This window comes from Arvicanthis niloticus, chromosome 29, assembly GCF_011762505.2.
Source record: "Arvicanthis niloticus isolate mArvNil1 chromosome 29, mArvNil1.pat.X, whole genome shotgun sequence".
NCBI classification, from domain to species: Eukaryota; Metazoa; Chordata; class Mammalia; order Rodentia; family Muridae; genus Arvicanthis; species Arvicanthis niloticus.
Window position 1 is genome coordinate 3,136,268 of NC_133437.1, and position 15,356 is coordinate 3,151,623.

Sequence of the window (15,356 nt, forward strand, 5' to 3'; positions counted from 1 at the left end):
GGAATATATATATATATATATATATATATATATATATATATATCACAAAGAAACAAAATCAACCTAATCAGTAAAGCGAGTTTTAATGACAAGGATAGAAAATGCTCAACAGTTCAACTGCAACTGGACATAATGTATGTGAAAAGTAGCTCAGCATTCTTAGCTGCTGCAATCAGGAAAGTGGAAAGCGAGACAGTAAATCTCCTGTCTTGCTGAGGTGAGGTAAATGGCTATCATTAAGAAAGCAAACAACTGTTCTCCCTGGTGAGGAAGCAGGAGAAGGGGAGCCCTCAGCTCCTGCTGTCAAATGGAAATCAGTTCTGCCACCATGAAAGCAGTCCTGGTCCTAAGAAGCCAGGGCAAGTTTGCAGGGTTGTGCTCAGAAAGGAAAGTAGTAACACATGATGATTTGGTCTTACTTCAGTACTTAGGGAAGTTTCCCTCCCTTCCCTGTGTAATAGATCTCCATTAACATTTTCCCTTTAATTCTTTTGGTGTTGCAGTGAGCAGCTATTTTGCTCCCATAGAGAGGCATGACTCATGTGGATCATGTGTTTCTTCAACAGGGACAAGTGATCCATATGTGAAGTTTAAAATTGGAAGAAAAGAAGTTTTTAGAAGTAAAATTATCCACAAGAACCTCAATCCTGTTTGGGAGGAAAAGGCTTGCGTGCTCATTGACCATCTTAGAGAGCCACTATACATCAAGGTGAGCCATTTCTTTGCTTTTCCACTATGAAATACGACACAGAAATCTTTGTTTGTTAATGGTTGTTTCCTCATGTCTCTGAAGAGACTTTTTTCCAATGACTATTGCTAACAAGTTTCATCCAAGGTGAGAAGAGACAGTAAATGTGTGTGTGTGTGTGTGTGTGTGTGTGTGTGTGTGTGTGTGTGTTGTGGGGGTGAGCACATTGATTTGGAACATTTCTGTGGGTAGACATTTAGGAGGACTTGAAACCCATCCCCTGATTCGTCCTGTCAACTGATCTATTGTAGTTTAGGAGCACAGGAAAATACAGCAAGTTTCTTTAGCTGCAGCTTTCTCTTCTCACTATAGGATAGATTCATCCAGTAAAATAATTTTTTTCCAAAATTGGGAAGTCCTTTCACAAAATGTTACTTTCCCTGCTGTGTTCAAAGCTTCTGTTTAACCAAATATTATGAATATATGCATATCAACGTTGCACAAAACAATAGACAGCATTGTGCTGATGTTGAATTAGTAGATTCACAGACCAGTGCTAATCTCAGTCTCCTGGCAGAGCTGTGGTTCAGATTTCAAGTTTAAGGTAGCAGAACTCACTGGTCTGGCAGCTTCCTTCTTGAAATGTGTATAGAGGAGGTCACATTTGTTCACTGACCAAAATCTAGCAGTGCTGGCACCTGTTAACCCAAGTGACATGCCCTCTTCCCTGCCTAGCAGCTCTGGCCTACTTTCATGGTTGTATCTAAAGGCCATTACTCGGAGAAAGTTCCTGGGGTTCCTTTGGTGGTAGATAATAAAGATAAACACTTAAGAAACAAACAACAACAACAAAAGCAAACAAGGCTACTTTGCTTTTAACAAAACTTAGCACTTGTTCTCCAAGCAAGATGACTTTAACTGGGGTTGCCAGACCCCACATAAAAAGCCAGAAGTGGCTTCATGCATTGGTAACCTCAGTGCATGGGGATGGAGACAGGCAGATCCCCAGAGATCACTAGCCAGCCAATCTAGCCAAAACATCAAGCTGCAGGTGCAATGAAAAAAAAATCTCCAAGACATGGATACATATGGATGGACAGAATACATACGCACATACATACATACATACATACATACATACATACATACAATAGAGAGAATTAAAGAAGATTCTCCTTGATGTCAACTTTTGGCCTCTACAGACACAAATATGGGCATGTGTACACCATACACATACACACACATGAGCGGGTACACATCCAATAGTTTAGCAAAAAACTAAAATAATAAAATTAATAAAATTAAATTAATAAAAATATAAAGAAAAGAAACTTAAGGCTTGTAATGGTATCAAAAAGTCCCATTGCTTCTCATGAATGAGATCTGGCACAGCCAGAATGAGGACTCTTCTTTCTTTCCAGCTCAGGGGACCATGTATGACCTACAATGAAGTTAATGGATTAGGCCTTAGAAAAATTCCTGGAATCTTTCTGCTTCATGTAAACAAACAATAGTTCGAACTTGCTCCTAGTGGGCATTGGGACAGCTCTGCATTAGATATTAAACTACTTGCCATTAGTTAAGTGAATTGTGTAATGCTTGGTACAGATTAATTTCCTTCATGGTGACTAAACCTTCCTATGCTCACAATGTTCAATGTAGACTTGAACCAAGTTTCAAAATAATCAAAGATCTCTCTATACCACAAAAGAAGACTCACTGCAGAGTCCTGATGAAGAATCTACTTGTACAGTTAGATTTTTAAAACCTACTCTTAATAAGGGTTTTTAAATGCTTTGACACCCCATTCTAGATCACTGCCCAAAGGTAAGGGAGAAATGATGGTAAATAGGACAAGGGGATACGGACCTGTTTAGAAGTAGTTTTGGGGGGTGATTCCAATCTCCGTTATTAGGACACCAACAGTCCAGTTGATTAGTGTCAGGACATCAAACAAGAATAGGTGGCAAGAGCCAGCAGAAACAGCAACACCTCTGACAAATCAGCACAAGTAAGTGGGAGAGACCAGAATCAGCCAGGACACCAGAAGTTCTCTGCTGTGCCTCTCTCAACAAAGTGAAGATTAGCGAAGATGTGGAACCATTGAAGCACTGCAAGGCTTGCCATGCAAGTGCCCCATTACTGTCCATTAAGTCCTATTTATATTGTCTCCAAACATCATGTGTCCTCCCACAGGTCTTGCCTCAGCAATACACCACGTGAGTCTGCATCACATGACACAACCAAAAACTTCTACCTCACCTACCAAAAATGAGCAAGAATCATATTGAAAGTAAGCCCAAATGCAAAGACCATATGCTTCACCAGAAAAGAATACCATAGTCCAAATGAGGGGAGGGGGGAAGATCTGTAGGCAAGACAGTGGGATGGGTGGGCATGGTGGCACTTGGGAGGCAGGAACAGGAGGATCACTGCAAGTTTGAGGCCAGACTTGTTTACATAGTGAGCTCTAGACTATCAAGAACAATTACAAAGGCCTATCTCTAAAGAACAACAACAAACCCCAAAAATTTTGGCACTGGGGAAGAATATTGTACATGTTAAGTACAGAAAGAAACCTTATGGGGCAAAAAGGTATCAAGAAAGTAGTAATTGAAGAGAAATCCACTGTATAATAAAGAAACTTACTATATATACTCAAGTTGTTTATTCTATAAATACCAAATAATTTGGGAGAGGTTTTTCTTTTCCTCTATTTAAAGTTAGTTGATTATTTTAGGAGTGTGTATGTCTGTGTGCCCTACAGTCTTCAGACTCCCACTCATAGTTCTCTGGATTCATTTAGTCTGTGGACATCTATTGAAGTTTCAGTTTAAGCCAATCAAGAAGAATTAAGCCAAGTTTTTATTAAAAGGAAATGATGGGGCTCATATGGGCACATGTATGTGGCTGTCAAATCCATGAATGTGTACATACAACTTATGTGGCAACCACAGGTCATGAACTAGCGTGTTTGCTCTCCATCTTTTTAAAACTATTTACTGATTCTTTGTGAGTTTTGAACCATTCGCCCCCCTCATCTCCCTGACCCTTCATATCTGCCCCTCACCCTTGCAACTTCCCCCCAAATAAAAGAAATACATATTCACAAACAGAAAAACCCAAAAAGCATAGAAAACACATCATCGTGGAATCTGTAGCATGTCACCATGTGTCCCACAGTACATCCCTCTGTCCACACATCTTCACTCGCTGCTGTTCATTGCAATGAGCCATTGGTCTAGTTAAGATCTCTGGCTTCTGTGACACCATCAGTGTTGGATCCTTATTGGGTCTCAGACCAATTATTGTGTTGTTGCCTTATGTCATGGAGAGCCTGCAGCTTTGGATCAGTAAGACTGGCCCATAAGTCTTAACCATTTGAAGATATAAATTTTGGGTGGACTGCTCCAGCTAGGACACCCAGTGCTGCCATTGGCAGGAGGCAGGGTCAGCTGTCCTGCTCCCATGCCCTCGGGGCTGACTCACCTGCACCCACACCTCCAGAGCCAGCTCCACTGTGCTGCCCAGTCAAAGTGCAGGATGTACTCTCCTAAGTACTGAAGCTTCTGAGGGGCTGGGCCAGCTCACCCTGCTCTCACCAACCCAGGGCTGGCTCATCTGTGCCTTTGCAATCAGGACTAGATTCACTGTGTTGCCCATGCAAGGTAAACCAGCTTTTTCTCCACACAGGCTTTGAGGATCTGAATTTAGGTCCTTGTGCTTACATGATAAGTGTTTTACTGACAACTATCTCCCATGCCCCAGGGTAGCCTTTTAGCTTCTGCACCAAAAGAAAATTAAAAATTAAGATCAGTTCTAGGTTGAGGGTCTAGCAATATAATAGATGCAAACAGTCAAGGAACAAATAAGACAATAAACACAAATAGTCAAAGAACAAGCATTAAACCCATTTATGTGAACACTCCTGTGAATACTGTTTCTAAGGGCTTATCAGGATGACCAAAGTATCTGAGCCTACTTCCCTATTCTTAATGTATGCATGTTATTAAAATGGTGTAAAAGCAAAAAGGAGGAGGGGGATACGATAGGGCATTTGGGACGGGGGAGTGGAGAAAGGGGATGACATCTGTATTGTAAATACATAAAATATCCAATAAAACATTAAAAATTAAAAAAAATTAAGAATTAGAAAAAAATCTCACTGACCCCTCTATAAACTGTAGCCTCTCACATCTGTCACAGTGTTGCATCTCCACGTCTGCCATGCACTTACTTCTCCGTCTTTCCTGTTGCTCTATCACAAATTCATTCCTCATAGTGGCATTGGGAGCTGCTGTGAGCCCTGCAGTATTTCTTTTGCCAAACAGCATTACTTGGAAATGTTCATTGCAATGAGTTATTAGTCTGGTTTAAGGTCTCAAGCCTCTGCTACACATTAATACTGGACCCTTGCTGAGACTCCTCTTGGGTATCCTGCTGTTAGCCACAGATCCTACAGCTATGATCCCTCAGGACTGGTCCTTCATGCACTCTGGCAGCTCATAGATGGGATAGATATTGGGGTGAGCCAACTCAAAGTGCTGGGTCTAAGCCTGCATTAGAGCCAGCTCAGCATGGCCCTCTGACATCAACATGCCTTCAGGCAGCACCTAGACCACAGACACCAGCATGGCCTTCAGTGGTAACATGGGCTACATATATCAACATAGCCTTTATCTGTATCTGGACCCTCTGTCTACCCATGGCCCTCAGCAGCTGCACTGATCTCAGGCCTAGTTATGGGCTCACGTGGCTACATATGCTACTTACATCAACATGGCCACTGTAGGCAGCAAAGCTCCAGGATATCATGAAGGCATCAGGCAGTGGCACAGACTGTGTAAGTCCACATGGACCTCAGACTTCATTGTGGCCTAGGGCAATAGCCTGGACCACAGACTCCAATATGGCTTCTAACGGCATCACAGACCACTGTTGTCCTTTGAGGAGGTCCAATCCAGAAAGGGTATCTTTCTTCTCTTTGGCTTCAGTCATTGTTCAGAGCTAGGACAATCCTACTGCAGCCAGGAGACATGTTCCAGGATGAGTTTGTGTCTTTATAAGCTCCAGGATGTTGTACATTATCCCACAGAACCTACTGCTCAGTGTGTGGACTTCAGCCCTCTCTCTCACTGGCCCCAGCATCCCATCTCCAGTTCTACCTCTTTCCAGAGCGGGCACACACTGCTGTTTTTCCGTCTTTCCCATCTCTCCATCATATAATTGATCATCACAGTGGCTTCAGCCACCCCCCTGTATAGTGGGGTGATGTGGGTGTCTTACCTTTTTGACTTTTAGATTTTTAAAAAATAAATATCTTATCAGGGGCACTGAGAAGAAAATAAATTATGCTGTTTTAAAACTTATCCTTCCTAGTTATAAACAAGGTCTTTTCTTCTACAAATGAAAAGGGCAAAGATAATGAGAATGAGGGGGAAGTACTTTATTACCTCCAGACATGATAAAAAGAGGCTTTTCTCTCATCTGATTTGGTTGTAGAAAGTCAAAAATTTAAAGATGTTCTTAAGGAACTAAAGAATCACAACCTCAGCCATGAAAAAGCCGTGTTTCCTTATTTCGTTTTGATACCTGGATTCCCTTTCGTCTATTTCTAGATGCATATGTTTCACTGTGCCTGTGTTCTGAATGTCTACTCGGTGTACAATCCTTTCTCTACGTTTGCCACCAGAGGGCACAAACTACTCTTTTCTTTAAATTATCGTTCCTGCCAGATGAGCCCCAAGTCTCATAGTCTCATATAGTTGCTATATGCTGGTGCCCATTTCCCTCCTTCATGGGTCCCTAATGTATAGTTTCCAGTCGACTCCCTCCATGTCACCTTCACACCATCCAGATCTACTTAGAAAGAGGAAACCACAGCTGAAGTTTTCCCTAATCAGATTGTCTGTGTCAATGTTTGTAAGCAATTATCTTGATGTGTGATTGTTTTGAGAAGGCCCATCCCACTCTGGGTAGTATTAAGCACAGCAGGTTGGTCTGTGTAAGGAAGGGAGCCAGAGAATAGGTGACTGACCAACTTCCTTCCATGGTTCCTGCTTCCGTACCTCCCTAAGCAACAAATTGTGATATAGATAAGTAACTGAAATAAAACTTATTTTCTCCCCCAAGGTAGTCATGGTGTTATCACACAGAAAAACCAAACTAGAACACAGTAGAATATAAGAATACGCCACCGAGAGGAAACATAACTAAACAAGATGTTATTAAAATACCAGTAACTTTAGGTAGCAGATGTGCAGCATGATCTACATGTAGATTTCCCAACAACTGGAGCCGCGGCCATCCCTAAAGCTGTTGCCTGTCCATAGGATACACTCCCCTAACTGGGCTGCTTTCCATGGTATCAGTGGGAGAGGATGAACCTAGCTCTACAGAGATTTGATGTGCCAGGGTGGGAGGATCCATGGGCCGGGGCGGATCTTCCAACCTTACAGAGGATAAGGCAAAGGGGATAGGGGGAAGGACTGTGTGACAGGGGAACTGGGAGAATGATTGGGATGTAAAGTGAATAAAGAAATTAATTAGTTAAAATAAAGTAAAATAATAGTAACTCAATTTATGGTAGCAATGAAAGGAAAATCCTGAAAAGCTTACAATCAATAGGTTCCTAGAATTCTTCATGAGAAAAGTAGACATATTTTGCATAAAGATTTCCTGAAGTGGACATTGGTGAGAGAAAATCAATGAACTAGAATTAGTGAACTATGTCTTAACATACACTGTGTGGTGCAGAGTACTCATTACACAGATGGCAGCCTTTCTCCACCTGTGTCGCCACAGGAGACATGCTCCACTGTCAGAGGCATGTCTCTCTGCTCCTCACTCTCCCGAAGCAAAAGGAGAACATAGCTTTCATTATAAAGAGATAGAAAATGAATGGCTTGGGAAGAGATTCTGCTCTGAGGGGACAACAAGGGGTGACTGTGAAGAATGAAGGGAAGGAAAGATCAGTCTGTGGTCAATAAAATGTGTCAATAAAAATCATATAGGTCTCCAAGGCCACAAATGGATTTATCAAAATTATATTAGACATTGTGGGGTTTTTGTTGTTTGTGCTCAAGGAAGAGTATTCCCTATACATATACACAAAATCAATTATCAAAAGTCATATTTCAAAATAGATATGCTATTAGGCTCAAAGCAAGACAATAAATAATTCATCTCAACTTTACAGAAAGAAATGGTATAAAATTGTTTTGGTTTGAAATAATTGGAACAGGGCTGGAGAAACGGCTGCTCTTCCAGAGGACATGAGTTTGCATCCACGTGGTGTTTCACAACTAGTTCCAGGGTATCCAATGCCCTCTTCTGGTCTCTGTAGGCCATGAGCATGCAGATGATATACATTAGGTAAAACTAAATAGAGAAATATTGGAGCTAACAGATATTATAAACCATATGGACCTAACAGTTATCTACAGAACATCTTACTCAAACACAAAAGAATATACCTTCTTCTTACCACCTCACAGACCTTTCTCCAAAATAACCACATACTAAGTTACAAAGCAAGTTTTAACAGAATATATATATATATATATATATATATATATATATATATATATGAAATAACTCCCTGAATCCTATTAGACTACTGTGAATGAAAGCTGGATTTCAAAAACAACAGAAAAACAGAAAAGACTGCAATTTTCTACTATACAAAAATGGGTCATGACAGACATAAAGAAAAAAATTGAAAACTTTTTATAGTTCAATAAAAATTACTACACAACATACCCAAACTTATGGGATACAAGGGAAGCGGTATTAAGAGGAAAGTTCATAGCACTAAGTACCTTCATAAAATAGGAGAGATCTCTTACTAGCAACTTAACAACATACCTGAGGGCTTCAGAACAAAAAGAAGAAAGCACACCCAAGAGGAGTAGACAACAGGAAATAATAAAACTGTGGGCTAAAATCAATAAAATAGAAACGAAAAATCAATGAAACAGAGAGTTGGTTCTTTGAGAAAAATCAACAGGTAGACAAACCTTTATCCAAACTAACTAAAATACAAAGAGAGAATATCCAACTAGACAAAATCAGAAAGGAAAAGAAGGACGTTATCCAAAGGAAATCCAAAGAATCATTAGATCATTCTTTTGAAACCTGTACTCTATAAAATTGAAAAAAATCTAAAAAAAAAATTGATAATTTTATTGATAGATACCAATTACCAAGGTTAAATCAAGATCAGATAAATAATTTTAATAGACCTATAACCCCCGCCCCCCCAAAATAGAAGCAGTCATTAAAAGTTTTCCAACCAAACCCAGACCAGGACCAGATGATTTTACCATAGAATTTAACCAGACTTTCAGAGAAAACTTAGCACCAGGACTCCTAAAATGATTTCACAAAGTAGAAACAGAAGGAACATCCTCAAACTCACTTTATAAGGTCACTGTTACCCTGATACCCAAGCCACACTAAGATTAAACAAGGAAAGAGAATTACAGACCAATTTCCCTTATGAAAATAGATGCAAAGATACTTCATAAAATACTCACAAACTAAATCCAAGAACACATCAAAAAGATCATTCACCATAACCAAGTAGGCTTCATCACAGAGATGTAGGGATCATTCAACATAGGAAAATCCATCAATGTAATCCACTATATGAACAAACATCTAAAAGAAAAAATGGATGTTGAAAAGTCTGTAGCAAATTCTAACATTCCTTCATGATAAAAATCTTGAAGAGAGTAGGGATACAAAGAACATACCATAACACAATAAGGGAAATTTTACAGCAAGCCTATAGCCAACATCAACTTAAATGGCTGATGACCAAGCCTGCTCAGTCAGTCAAGAAGATCTTGAGGGAGAGAGTGAGGATTAAAGAAAGAAAAGACAACTAGACAGCACTATAGTATGACGCCAGCAAGTACTGAAACAATTTTTTCCCAAGCTGCTTTTATACCATTCTAAGTACATGCACAGAATAAGGTTAGTTCTAAGTCAAGAAACAAGCAAGGCATAGATTAGAACTTGGCCCACTGTAATAATTCACTCTATTTTTTAAATAAATAAATGGATAAAGATATAAATTATTTGAACTTTCAAGTCTAATTTTTTCCTGAAGCCATAATTACTTATGAACATTTGGTCACTTGAACTGACAAATACACACTGACAAGTGTGTTGGGTTTTATGACTGGTGTTCAAAAGAACTTTCACTGAATCACACTCTGAGCAATTTTTCATGGTTGATAATTGAATTGAGATATAAAATAAATTTATTCTCCATTGTAAAATACTTATTGTTTTAATCAATCAAACCAGATTCTACCTAATGACACATAATGTCTTCAGCTCATAGAATAGAGGTGCCTCGATAGACAAGGTCCTATGGAATCATCTATGTTTAATTCCCAATGTTTCCCTCAGGGTTGCCTGCCCAAGTTATACATGTTGAGTTTAAATACATTCCATCTTTGGAATTCAAAACAAGATTTGAGTTTTGTTTTTTCCTAGCCCTCAGATTTGATGATAAAAATTTTCAATATCTTGCTAACTGAACTGTGAAATTTGCTTAAAAATTTAGAACAGGACCTAACTTCCAATAATTGCTGAGTAACATTGTGATTTAATGCTGTACCGGGACATACTTTTTCTACTTTATTCTATCTTTTATGCTCTATTTGAAGATACTCCCTCTGTCAAATAAATTTGTAGAACTTAGAACCAAGTATCAAAGCTAATGATTTCAATAATAAATGCTTACATTTTTCCCATGTTTATGTTTTGTTTGGAAGAAAGCCTAATAACTCTCTACATTGTCTATATATAACAAGTCACTAACTATATTGTTTTCCATCTTCTATGTCACTTATCTTGTCCACAATCCTATGTGCTTGAGAAATAATAATTATGAGGTTTCAGAAGGAATTATCCTAATGTTTGTATGTTATAAAAGCACTACTGTGGCCACCTGCAAGTAGATAGCATATCCTATGCTAAAGATATGCTGTGTGTTCATATAATATGCCTCAGAGCAGATCACAGAATCCAGGAAGTGTAATTGATTAAGAGTATCTGCTGCAGAAGTACTGTGCTTTCTACAATATATACACCCCGAAAGTTTGTATATAAATCAAATGATTGCAATTTGAATAATAAAAGAGATATCAGGGATGTTCTAACCACTTAAATAAATTCCCCTGTGACTCTTCAAATCTGAGAATCCTTTTGTACTGCAAAGTATTTATCTTTTTGTTTGGAAATATGTTTCTTGCACATTTGGCTGTGTTGTTTTTAGTTGAAGCACATCTGCACTAGGTGAAAAAACTAATGGACTCAAGACTAAGCTCCCCTTTACTGAGCTGGCTGTTACGCTGGGCTGCTAATCCTTTCTGACTCACAGTCTCATATCCTAAGTCTGGGTCATCCATTCCGAGACTTATTCTTTTGTATGTATTCCAGTGCTCAAACATTTTTTTGTTTTGTTTTTTTTTTCCAGACAGGGTTTCTCTGTGTAGCTCTGGCTGTCCTGGAACTCACTCTGTAGACCAGGCTGGCCTCAAACTCAGAAATCCGCCTGCCTCTGCCTCCCAAGTTCTGGGATTAAAGGCGTGCGCCACCACCGCCCATCACTCAAACATTTTCTATTTAAAAAAAATTAGGCAACATAGCTCTAAACTTCTCTGAGTAGCTTTATGGCTTGTTTGATTTTACATGCTTTCTTCAATTTCCCACACTGTTATTTTTTGTTGCTGTTGTTGCCTTGTTTAAAGCACATAAAAATGTATAGTCACAAATCACCTATACGTTTCATGCTGAACATTTGTCTCCCTCACTAAACTATCAGTATTAGTTATGTTATTTTTGCTTCACTGCCACCCTCTCCTCAGTTTTTACTCTATTACCCAGCACACTGAACTGTACAGTCAGCATCAGCCGAGAGAATAAATGAGCTAGAAACTCACCAAATAGTCAGAAGTTAGGCAATTCTCCTTTACATAGTTTTTTAGAAGGGTCTTAACTGCCTAAGGATTGAGATAGCTCTCTAACCATCCATTTCCTAAGCGTCTCATGTCTCATATTGACTTAATGTCATTGGCTTCTTGTTGATCATTAAACACATTAGTCCTCCTCTTGTTGTTTCCTCTGACTTGAGCATCATTCCTATATCAGTGTGACACTTGTTTTTCTTTTCAATCAGTTCTATAAACAAAACATCTTCTTAGAGATTGTTCTGTTCTTCTTTTATGCAGTAGCCACACATGTCCCTGTAACTAGTATCTTTTAACACTCATCATTGAACTGTGCCTATCTATGTATTTTTTGACTATCTTAGCATTTAAATATATGGATTTTATGGACATTGAAAGAAACATTCTCATTCTTTCTTTTTTTCATTTTCATTTTTAATTAGCATTGTTTCAAATAATTGTTTGGAAAAAAAGGTTAATTTGATATATCCTTAATATAACTTTACAAAACAAGGATACCATAATATCTGTATCCTTATTTATTTTCATGTTAAGATTAAAATATTTTATAATACCAAAGAATTTATCTTTAATGACCTTAAAACATATGAATAATAAATTGGAGTCATTTTTAACCATCCATAGGCCAATACAAAAGATATATTTGTTGAGACTCACACTAAATTACGTTGGCCCTAGGCTTCAAGATATCTTTTCTATGATAATAAGAAATATTTTAAGCTGTGAGTTCAATATGTTAAAATGTTTATTATATTTCATTAATTTTGTTACACCTTTTGTAAAACTTCTATTGCTAATACAAATAGAATGATACAATAAATAATATTAAATAAAATGTAATTTACTTGAATGTTTTATGAAACTCTAACTCTATAAAAAAATCAAAAATTAAAAAATATATATCAGTTCTTTGGGTAGAAGGGATAACCAGTTTTTATAATCAGTATGTTTCATTTAAATGTTTTCCAAAATTATTTTAAAATGCTTTGTCTCTTTGGCCCCTTAGGTATTTGACTATGATTTTGGACTGCAAGACGACTTTATGGGCTCAGCCTTTCTGGATCTCACACAGTTGGAGTTAAACAGGTAACTCTCAAAAGTCAGACTATTACTATGCATCCTTATTGAGTTGGCTAGTATGAAGTGGAAAGCACAGTCAGTATAGAGTTCTGCTGGTATTGTTGCCCACTGGGCACCTTCCATCTCACCATCCTATTTTCTCAGCACTATTTTTGGAAGATGTTTTCTTTTTTCCAAGTTTATGACTTTTCTGTTTTTGTCAAATATTAAGTGACTGCTGTTATATGTGTTCATGTTATGTCTTCAATTTTGTTCCACTGGCCTACATATCTGTTTGGGAGGACTGCCAAATTAGTTTTAATTGCTATGGCTGTGTAGTTTATCTTAAGATCTGGAACTGTAATCACTCCAGCATGAACATTTTTTAAAAGAATTATTTGTTATTTATTTTATATGTATGAGTACACTGTATGAGTACACTGTCTTCAGACATACCAGAAGAGATCACATTACAGATGGTTGTGAGCCACCATGTGGTTGCTGGGAATTGAACTCAGGAACTCTGGAAGAGCGGTCATTGTTCTTAACTACTAAGCCATCTCTCCAGCCTCTATTTTTTAAAATCAATTTGATATGCATTCCTTATAGGAATTCCTTAATTTTTCTTCCCATTTATTTATATGTCAAGATTAAACTGTTCTATAATATCAAAGGAATCACTTAAAGAAACCCAATTAAATTATAACCCCAAATATGCATATACTGCATTGATACAATATGATGCCAAATACACGTTTATTTAGAAAGACAAGCTGATGTTGGGATATGACTCAGGCAGTACAGTGTTTGTTATATAAGCACAAAGGCCAGAATTTTGATCTCTAGAATCTATAGAACAAGTTGGGAACAATGATGTACAATTATAATCCCAACACTGGAGAACTAGAAACAGGTAGATAGATTCCTGGTGCTCACTGGCGAGCCCGCCAGCCTAGAAAAAGTGTCGAGAGACCTCATTATAGGTCCAGTGAGGAACTTTGGCTCAAATAATTAAGTTGGAGTATGACTAAAGAAGATACCTAATATCTGCCCATAGCCTATACCTAATATCTGCCCATAGCCTATACCTAATATCTGCCCATAGCCTATACCTAATATCTGCCCATAGCCTATACCTAATATCTGCCCATAGCCTCTACTATACTCACAATTGTATTCCAGCACCACCACCATCATCTTGCTGATACATATACACACAAACACACATATATGCACATATATGCATAAATAAGTAAAAAAGACAATTTGTTGCTACCAAATTGTAATGATTACTGATAGCTAAATTAATGTTGAAAACAATTTGAGGACAGATTGTGTACAGTTCAGTTAAATATCTGACACTACAAAGTGGCTCACGTCTTTCATATGTCATACCTTAAAGTATTAAAATGATGTGATAAACTGTTTGCTATCATGATGTTCACATTATTTTGGATATCAGCTGGTTTTTTAATTACTATATGTTGCATTAATATATACTATAAAATATAAAGCAAGTTGTCAGGAGCCATCTAACAAAGACTAAGACTAACAGGTGATTTTCCAGAGATGGCTTGCTGCAGAACTACAATGAATGAACCCTTGGAGGCAAGGCCCAAGGGACAAACCTAGGGTGTGTGAAAAAGCATTTGGTGGAGCACTTCAGACACAGATAGACTTCTAATCTGCACCCTCATTCACGGATTCTTCTGAGGTGAATTTCAAGAATATGTATACACACACACACACACACACACACACACACACACACACACACATGCAAGCATTCATGCATGCACACAAACAAAAAACCTGATAGGCAGAAAGGACTGAAAATTTTCACTTGGACCATACATAACCCAAATGTCTCTTCATAGTACCAGAACTAAATTGTAGTAAAATTCTGTGGACACGGGAATCACCTTAGTTTTGATCTCTGTTGTTATGAGAAACCAGCACATTGTAAGAGATTTAATATGTTGTTAGCACTCTTTGTTAATGCAAGAAACAAGTGAAAGAATGAGAAAACAAGAAATGATGCTTCGTTGCCTAACATCCCATGATTCTTTAGTTTGGTACTCTGTGATCTACAGGAACTGGTTTGTGGTGATTCATAATAAACCCTGTCTGTTCAATATTAATTAAAACAGGTAAGCAAGATGTTACCTATGCATTAAGTTAAAAGTTTATTTTCTTTATTTCTTAAAAGTAATTGTGTATAATACTAATTTCTGACAGCTCTGGCATTGCCCATGGTACCAAGCTCGGGCATAGGCCTCGGGAATTAAAGAAAGACTCAGACTTGGGCCATCTGTTATGAGAGAATGCCAATGCCTTTACTGGGCAGGTTCAATATATATACCAAGCCAGGGAAGGAAAAAACACAAACTCAGGAAAACAGGAACTCAACTGGGGGGCAATAGGATGTGAAGTGTAAATTTCCTTCCTGGGCATCATCCTTCAACAGGGTGTTTTGTTCTTAGAAAAACTGCAGAATGTTACTCTGCAGACAGCAGCACACGGAAAGTCTCAGCCAGGGCATGACAGGCCTTTGGGGTCTTACAAATTTCCTCATTCTTTCTTCATCAGGAATGCTCATCTAAATCCAAATCGAAATTTAATCT

At 38.1% G+C, this 15,356-nt stretch overlaps 1 protein-coding gene across 9 annotated transcripts in view; it reads left to right on the plus strand.

Moving 5' to 3' along the window:
• Window positions 1-15,356, plus strand: part of Mctp1 (multiple C2 and transmembrane domain containing 1) — a 550,355-nt gene that overhangs the window by 282,563 nt on the left and 252,436 nt on the right. For all 9 annotated transcript variants that reach the window (XM_076927041.1, XM_076927044.1, XM_076927043.1 and 6 more), the window contains exons 3-4: window positions 567-709; window positions 12,680-12,759. In XM_076927041.1, coding sequence (XP_076783156.1) covers window positions 567-709; window positions 12,680-12,759 — 223 coding nt within the window. The remainder of the gene's footprint in view (window positions 1-566; window positions 710-12,679; window positions 12,760-15,356) is intronic.